Below are 8012 nucleotides of genomic sequence, written 5' to 3'. Positions count from 1 at the left end.
TGCTTCCACCAGACTGAACACCAACTGGAAGTGGAAAGGTAAGTAGGAAGGTAAGGCTTCATTTAATATGGTTTCCACGGACCTCTCGCAGCTCCCATTGCCTAACATCATTGGCTGGAATGTTTCTTCCCTCCCGGCTTGAGGAGGTTGTCTGTCATGTGGGAGTTTCATTTCTTGCTTTCAGAAAGAAAAAGAAGAGGTCAGAATGCCCTTCTTGCACCTGCTGACTTTCCAATGCCTTTAGCTTAAACTAATCAATACAAAATGACATATTTGGGTGTGGCAGGTTCTGATCTCTTTCACCTAAGGCTTCGCTGCTTTGAAAATGCCCTCTAGTCTGCCTCTGCGTTACTTCCCTTTCTCCCAAGCCCTGCCAATTACTGATTTTCTTAATGTCTTCATGGTTGTGTTTTTTTCCAGGATGGCATATAGCTGGAATCATGCAGTATGTGGCTTTCCAGTTGGGTTTCTTTCACCTAGCAGCATGCATTAAGGTTCCTCTGTATCTTTTCATAGTTCAGTAACTCGTTGCCTCATATTGCTAATATTCCATTGTGTAGATATATCATAGGTTTTTTTTGTTTATTCACCTACTGCAGGACATCTTGGTTACTTTGGCAACTATGTTTTTTTGGCAACTATGAATAAGGCTGCTATAAACACTTACATGCAGGACTTCGTGTGTCTATAAGCTTTTGACTCATTTGGGTAAATATCAAGGTACACAACTGCTAGATGATATCACCAGAGTATGTTTGGTCCTGAAAGGAATGTCCCTTCTAAAGAGTCTACACTATTTTGCATTCCTAACACCTGTGAACAAGAGTTTGTTTTTTTTTTTTTTTTTTTTTTTGCTCCATATCCTTGCCAAATTTGGTGTTGTAGGTATTTTTCCTTCTGGTCATTCTAAAATGTATATGCTGATAGCTCTTTCTTCTTTTACTTTGTAATTCATTGATAACATATGATGTGGAACATCTCATCATGTGCTGATTTGCCCAGCATATACTTTGAAGAACTGTATGTACAGATCTTTTGCCTTCTCTTCAGATTTAAATTTTTTCTCTTGTTGAATTTTAAGCATTCTTTACATATTTTGGATACCAGTCTTTAAGAGTTAGGCATTTTCCAAATATTTTGTGCCAATTTATGACTTGTCTTTTCAATATCTTAACAGTATCTCTCTCAGAGCAGAAATCTGTAATTTTCATGAAATTCAAATAAACAATGTTTCCCTTATGAGTTTTGCTTTGGCATCACATCTAAAAAGTCATCAGCAAACTCTAAGTCAGTTAGTTTTTATTCCATTATCTTCTATGAGTTTTATATATTTAATTTTTACATTTGATTTGTGATTTATTTTGAGACACTTTTTTTTTGTTTGGGGTAGAAGGCCTGTGTTGCAGATAATTTTTTTTTTCTATCTTGATGTGCAATTGTTTCAGCACCGCTGGTTGAAAAGACTGTCCTTTTCCACTAAATTGCCTTTGTTCTTCTGTCAAAGATCTGTTGACAGTACGTGTGTGGGTCTACATCTATTCTGTTCCATTAAGCTATTTAGCCATTACATTCTGGCTTCATTGTTGGAGCTGTGTGCTGGGTCTTAAAGCAGGGTAGTATCATGTTAGTCCACTGTTCTTGTTCAATATTGTGCTGACTCTTTTACGTTTGTTTGTTTGTTTGTTTTTGCCTTTCCACATAAACTTCAGGATCAGTTTACCAATATTTAAAAATGGCTTGCCAGGATTTCAATTGTGATTTTATTGAATCTAGGTCAAGTTGAGAAGAACCAATGTCTTGACAGTGTTGAATCTTCTTACCAATGAATGTGGAATAAATCCCCATTTATTTTGAGCTTTGTCCATTTATTTTTTCAGATTTTAGATTTTTCTCATATAAATCTTGCATGTATTTTGTTGAATGTACATCTGTCTCATCTTTGATGCTAATGTTAATACTGTTTTAATTTCACATTTCAGTTCTTCATTGTCCCATACAATTTTATCTGGATAAGAAAATTTTTGCTTGAAAATGCTTTTTTGAGCACACTGTAATTCTTCTCTACAACAGAAATATACACATATCAGTAGACTGTGACATTGTCACATGAACAATGTTCAGAATGATGGCTCTTTCCTGCTGCCACCGCCGAGCCGTGCGAAGGCCAGGCCTGAGTGCGTTCATGATTCGGCTTCACTCGTAACCCACCGCCATGGCCGAGGAAGGCATCGGTGCTGGAGGTGTAATGGACGTGAACACTGCTTTACAAGAGGTGCTCGAGACCGCCCTCATCCACGATGGCCTCGCGCGTGGCATCCGTGAAGTGTCTAAAGCCTTAGACAAGCACCAAGCCCACCTCTGTGAGCTGGCATCCACTTGTGATGAGCCCACGTATGTCAAGTTGGTGGAGGTCTTGTGTGCCAAACACCAGATCAACCTCATTAAGGTTGATGACAAGAAGAAACTTGGAGAATGGGTAGACCTCTGTAAAACTGATGGAGAGGGGAAACCCGGTAAAGTGGTTGGCTGCAGCTGCATAGTCATTAAGATCTATGGCAAAGAGTCTCAAGCCAAAGATGTCATTGAAGAATACTTCAAATGCAAGAAATGAACAAATAAATATTTGGCTCATTAAAAAAATATATATAATGGTTCTATTGCAGTAGTTTTCAAACTGGGATATAGTAGGCCTGGGCTTCCCAAAGCACGCGTATTTGGCATGAACTCCTGCCCCTGCTTCTGATCCAACTTCCTTCTGATGCTCACCCTGGAAGGCAGCAGATGATGGCTTAGTTGCTTGGGTTCCTGTCACTTACACCAAGTTTCAGCTTCCAGACTTTTGCCTGGCACAGCCCCAGTTGTTGGAGGCATTGGGATGTGAAGCAGCATTTGCAAATTATTCTCTTTCTCTCTCTCTCTCTTTTTTTAAGATTTATTTATTTTTATTGGAAAGACAGATATACACAGAGGAGGAGAGACAAAGAGGAAGATCTTCCATCTGTTGGTTCACTCCCCAGGTGAGTGCAACGGCTGGAGCTGAGCCATTCCGAAGCCAGGAGCCAGCAAGTGTTTCCAGGTCTCCTATGCGAGTGCAAGATCCCAATGCTTTGGGCTTTCCTCGACTGCTTTCCCAGGCCACAAGCAGAGGGCTGGATGGGAAGTGGAGCTGCCGGAATTAGAACTGGTGCCCTACATGGGATCCTGGTGCATTCAAAGTGAGGACTTTAGCCACTAGGCCTCAGCACCAGGTCCTCTGTGTCTCTCTTTTTCTGGTGTTCTACCTTTCAAAAAATAAAGGCAAATATATAAACTTAAAAGATGCTTTCCATGATTTATGAGTGATATTAAGGGAGTTGGTTTTATGAGAAAAATTATGCTTCATATTTTCTATTACTTGCTTAGGTGACATTTCATAGTTATCTATTATGTCATATGCAGTAGGATACTGGACACGTACAAGTTAAGGCCAATTTCGTCAAAAAGGTTTAGAACAACATATTTTAAGAATGATTTGCAAACAAAAGCACAAGGCCCGAGCCATGTAGGGGAGTAACCTAGAGCACCCAAGCATGGTCACTACGTTGAGTGAATGGATGACTAGGGAGTCAACAATGGGAACACAAACTCCCACGTTGTGTTTTACATCAGTGTGCCTTTAACTGTGCAGGGGAAGCAACCTGTTTTAATCTGGCATTCTCTCCACGCTAGGCTGAGAGGACATCGTTATAGCTTCAGATTCTGGCTCATTTGAGGGCTTACTGATTCTCAAACAAGTACTTGTTAAGTCCTTCCTAGGTGTCACTCAGCACTGGGCTCAGTGATCAGGAAGGTGGTTACAGTTATGATTTTCATGCACTAGAATACTTTCTGAGGGGGGACTGTCCCGTAGATTGCAGGATAAAAGGGCATAATAGGAAATATACAGTATATAACAAGAACACACAGGCGGGGTGGCTAACTCAAAGAATATGTGTGTGTGTATGTGTGTATATACGTGCATATACAGGGAAGAAATAAAATAATTACAACATTTTTACAATTAAAATAATTAAACTTATTAATTTGAAAAGTAGAGGGAGAAAAAAAATCAAGAACAAGTGAAAGAGCAAATGCTTTCATGCCCTGGCTTATTTCCCAAATGTCCACAGCAGCAATGGCTGGGCTAAGCTCAAGCCTAGATCCTGGAAATCACCCACAGTCTCCATGTGGGTAGCAGAGTGATGGATCCATCACTGCTGTCCTCCTAGGCTGCAGGAAACTGTGTGGGAAGCAGGTCTGGAATTTGAACCCAGGAACTCCAATATGGAATGTACATACCAAGCAGAATTTTGGCTAAACATCCCTGGCCCAACCTCTCCCCACACCCACCTACCATACAGGCAACCCACCTAACCAAAAAACAAAGAGAAGTAGAGACAAATTGAATCTTGATTAATGAACATTTGAGGAAGATAACAAAGAGCCTAAGGAAACTGTGGGTTGACATAATCCTGGAATGAAGATAAGGTCAGATTTTAAGGTATTTGAATTTGTTTATAAGAAACATTAATGGAGGCTGCCGCATTTGCTCAACTGGCTAATCCACCTTCAAGTGCCAGGATCCCATATGGGCACAGGTTTGTGTCTCAGCTGCTCCACTTCCCGTTCAGCTCCCTGCTTGTGGCCTGGGAAAGCAGTTGAGAACGGCCCAAAGCCTTGGGACCCTGCACCCTGAACCTGACTTTGGTTCGGCTCATTCCAGCTGCTGTGTCCATTTGGAAAGTGAACCCACAGATAGAAGATCTTTGTCTCTCCCTCTCTATATAACATCTCCCTTTCCAATAAAAACAAGTAATTTTTTTTTTAAAAAAAGCAGCTCTGATGGGTTTTAAGTAACATAAAGGTCATTCTCAGTAAATTATTTCTGAAGAAGAGGCTGACTGGGTTTGTTAATGGAGTCTCAGACATCTTATCACTTAGAGATTGATATGACTGTCATGCCTTCTGCCTTTGCTTGAGGGTGTTTTATTTCACATGCAATGCCCTTCACTTTTCTCCAGAAGACTCAGTTCAGATTCTATCACCTCCAAGTTTTCCAAATATCTTCAACTAGTGATTAAATTTGACCACTGCATAAGGATTTATTTCTATCACAATTTTGAAAGAAGATTTATTTATTTGGAAGGCAGACTTACAGAGAAAGAGACAAAGAGAGTTTCCTCTGCTGGTTCACTCCTTAGAAGAACATAAAACAGCCTGAGCTGAAGCCAGGATCCCAGAACTCCAGCCAGGTCTCCCACGTGGGTGCAGGGCCACAAGCATGTGGACCATCTTCCCCTGCTTTCCCAGGTGTATTAGCAGGAAGCTGGATCAAAATGGAAGCATTGGGATTTGTACCATTGCTCAACAGCATAAGCAGCAGCTTAGCCTACTGTGCCAGAATTTGGTTCCTATAACACAATTTTAGTGGCTATATATTACTGCATAATAAATTAGCCCAAATTTTACTGTTAAAATAACAACGCACACTTTCTAGTCCCACAAAGAGTAGAATCGTGGGCGTGGCCTACCTGGGTGATTCACAGAATTTTTTCAGGTTACAAGATGCCAGCGGGGTCTACTTGATGTGTTTTGGGACTGAAGTCCTTCGTATTGGCTTACTCCCAAGGCTGGCAAGTTAGCATTAGCTGTTTGAGGACGTCTCAGTTCCCGGCACGTGTTCCTCATTTCTGGGCTTGTTCTTCTATGAGTGAGTGGAAACTTCATCCAGAGTGGAAACCAGAAATGTCTTCCATGATTAAGCTTCAGAAGCCATACGTTGCTGCTGAGCCACTGAGCATGAGCTCTGTTCATGAGAGGGTCCACACGTGGTGAGAATGCCAGGGGGTAAAGAAACTTAAGGGCCCTTGGAGGCTGGCTAACATGACAATGGTCACAGTCACCTCATTAGGAGTTACTCTGGCATCTGGTTCCATCCCCCACCCTAATTGTCTCACCTTTTTGTCATTATCGACCCTGCCATGGAGTCTCCTTTTGGACGGTTTTCCCAATTGCACCCCATCTATGACACACACATGAAATTCTTTTTTTTTTTTAAGATTTATTTATTTTTATTACAAAGTCAGATATACAGAGAGGAGAAGAGATAGAGAGGAAGATCTTCCATCTGATGATTTACTCCCCAAGTGACCGCAAAGACTGGTGCTGAGCCGATCCAAAGCCGGGAACCAGGAACCTCTTCCGGGTCTCCCGCGTGGATGCAGGATCCCAAAGCTTTGGGCCGTTCTTGACTGCTTTCCCAGGCCACAAGCAGGGAGCTGGATGGGAAGTGGAGCTGCCGGGATTAGAAATGGCGCCCATATGGGATCCCGGCATATTCAAGGCGAGGACTTAAACCACAAGGCCATGGCGCTGGACCCATACATGAAATTCTAATACTGTTTTATATTTGATTATGTACGGTGATAAATATCTGTTCTTTACAAATAAAATGAATTTTTTGTTTTCATACCACACACAGGAAACAATTTCCATTCCTTGGAGGTGATACAAACCTTTTTGAAGCTGAGAATATGCAAAGCAGGCTGAGAACTAAAAATCCAGGAGAGCAAGGATAGACATTTTTTAAAAAGATAATTATAAATATATTTTGAATTTTTAAAAAGAGACGTATTTTTCCTTTATTGGAAAGTAAATATACAGAGAAGAGACAGAGAGGAAGATTTTCCAATGACTGATTCACTCCCTAAGTGGCCACAATGGGCCAGAGCTGTGCTGACTCAAAGCTGGGAGGAACTGGTGCCCATATGGGATCCCAGGACATGCAAGGCGAGGCCATACCCACTAGGCTATCGCGCTGGACCCAGGACAGACATTTTCACTGGCACGTTACTTAGTGCTTTAAACAGAGTATAGTAGAAACTGTTTGTTTTAAAATCTGAGCAAGGTGAGGAAGCAGAGAAATGTTATCCAGTAAGAGTGGGAAACAGATGTGCCACTGACCATCGTGTAAATAGAGCTCCTCCTGGGAACGTGTGAGAGAAAGAACTGTCAACATTTTCTGAGGGACTGAATCTGTCAGTCTTGTTCAATGCAGAGTAGAACTGTTCCTGACATATTCTTAGCCATTCAATACGTACTTTTTTCAACAAATAATTCACCAGAATGACTACCGAGTGGAAGTCAGCATCTGCGAATCCTAAGGCTGTTTGATCACATGAAAATGAAAGAATTCGTTAAGAATAAATCTCCTTTCCTGTTCCCAGCAACTCAACAGTCAAGAAGCTCCTAGCATTACTCCACCGTTCAAGGGAGGACTGAGGCACGTGTGGACACCCACAGAGCAGAGTGATAAAAGTCAGAGGGGAAGGAGGCGCTCTTATTTCTGTGCTGCTTTTCCGGCTTGCTCGTCTCCTCCTACTGTCAAGTATCCTCGGGCAGCAAATGTGTAGGCCCAGCTGAAATGTAGAAGATAAACATTTATTGAACACATGTACAAATTAGTCAAAACACCTGCCCTAAGGGACTGACAAGCCAGTATGACATACATATGAAGACATTTTTGAACTTGGTCTTGCTGGACCTGTCAGGTGGGGAAAGTATACCCAAAACTTGGAGGCTGTTCCCAAACAAGGTCAAAACTTGCTGCAGGAAGTAGTGAATGGCTCAGTTTTGCTGAAGGGAAGTTCAGACTTCAGCGAATTGTGGGTCAGAACACTGAAGAGATGGTAATTACACCGGGTGAGAGAAGCCAGAGTTAAAAAAAAAAAAAAGTGCCTGTTTTATGACTGCAGTATATAAAACTTGAACTAATATGCAGGAAGCAGATCAGTACAGTTGGCCCTCTCTCCCCACGGAAGTCACATCAGAAGGATCAAAGAATTTTTTATATGAGGGAGGTGAGCATTGGCAGATTTTGATATCTGGGGTGGGGGTGGTCTGAGACAATCAGCCCCGGAGGGACGTTTCGCTGGGGAGGAAGTGTAAAAGGCTGGGGGAAACTTGGGGTGCCGTCTCGATTGTGGTGGTGATTT

General features: G+C 41.9%; 1 protein-coding gene across 1 annotated transcript; it reads left to right on the top strand.

The window, feature by feature from the left end:
• Nucleotides 1-1480: 1480 nt before the first annotated feature.
• LOC121148939 (40S ribosomal protein S12-like) lies at nt 1481-2733 on the top strand. The gene has a single exon (XM_040969317.1). The coding sequence runs from the start codon at nt 2213-2215 to the stop codon at nt 2609-2611; it is 399 nt and encodes a 132-aa protein (XP_040825251.1). The 5' UTR covers nt 1481-2212; the 3' UTR covers nt 2612-2733.
• The last annotated feature ends 5279 nt before the right edge of the window (nt 2734-8012 follow it).

The sequence above is a fragment of the Ochotona curzoniae genome, unplaced genomic scaffold, assembly GCF_017591425.1.
Source record: "Ochotona curzoniae isolate NIBS_2020 unplaced genomic scaffold, NIBS_Ocur_1.0 scaffold_4701, whole genome shotgun sequence".
Classification (NCBI taxonomy): Eukaryota; Metazoa; Chordata; class Mammalia; order Lagomorpha; family Ochotonidae; genus Ochotona; species Ochotona curzoniae.
The sequence above is the reverse complement of the archived record's forward strand: the minus strand, read 5'-3'. Positions and strand labels throughout refer to the sequence as shown.

Coding starts and splice junctions, on each gene's coding strand:
- LOC121148939 (XM_040969317.1), top strand. CDS start 2,213: ATGGCCGAGGAAGGCATCGGTGCTGGAGGTGTAATGGACGTGAACACT.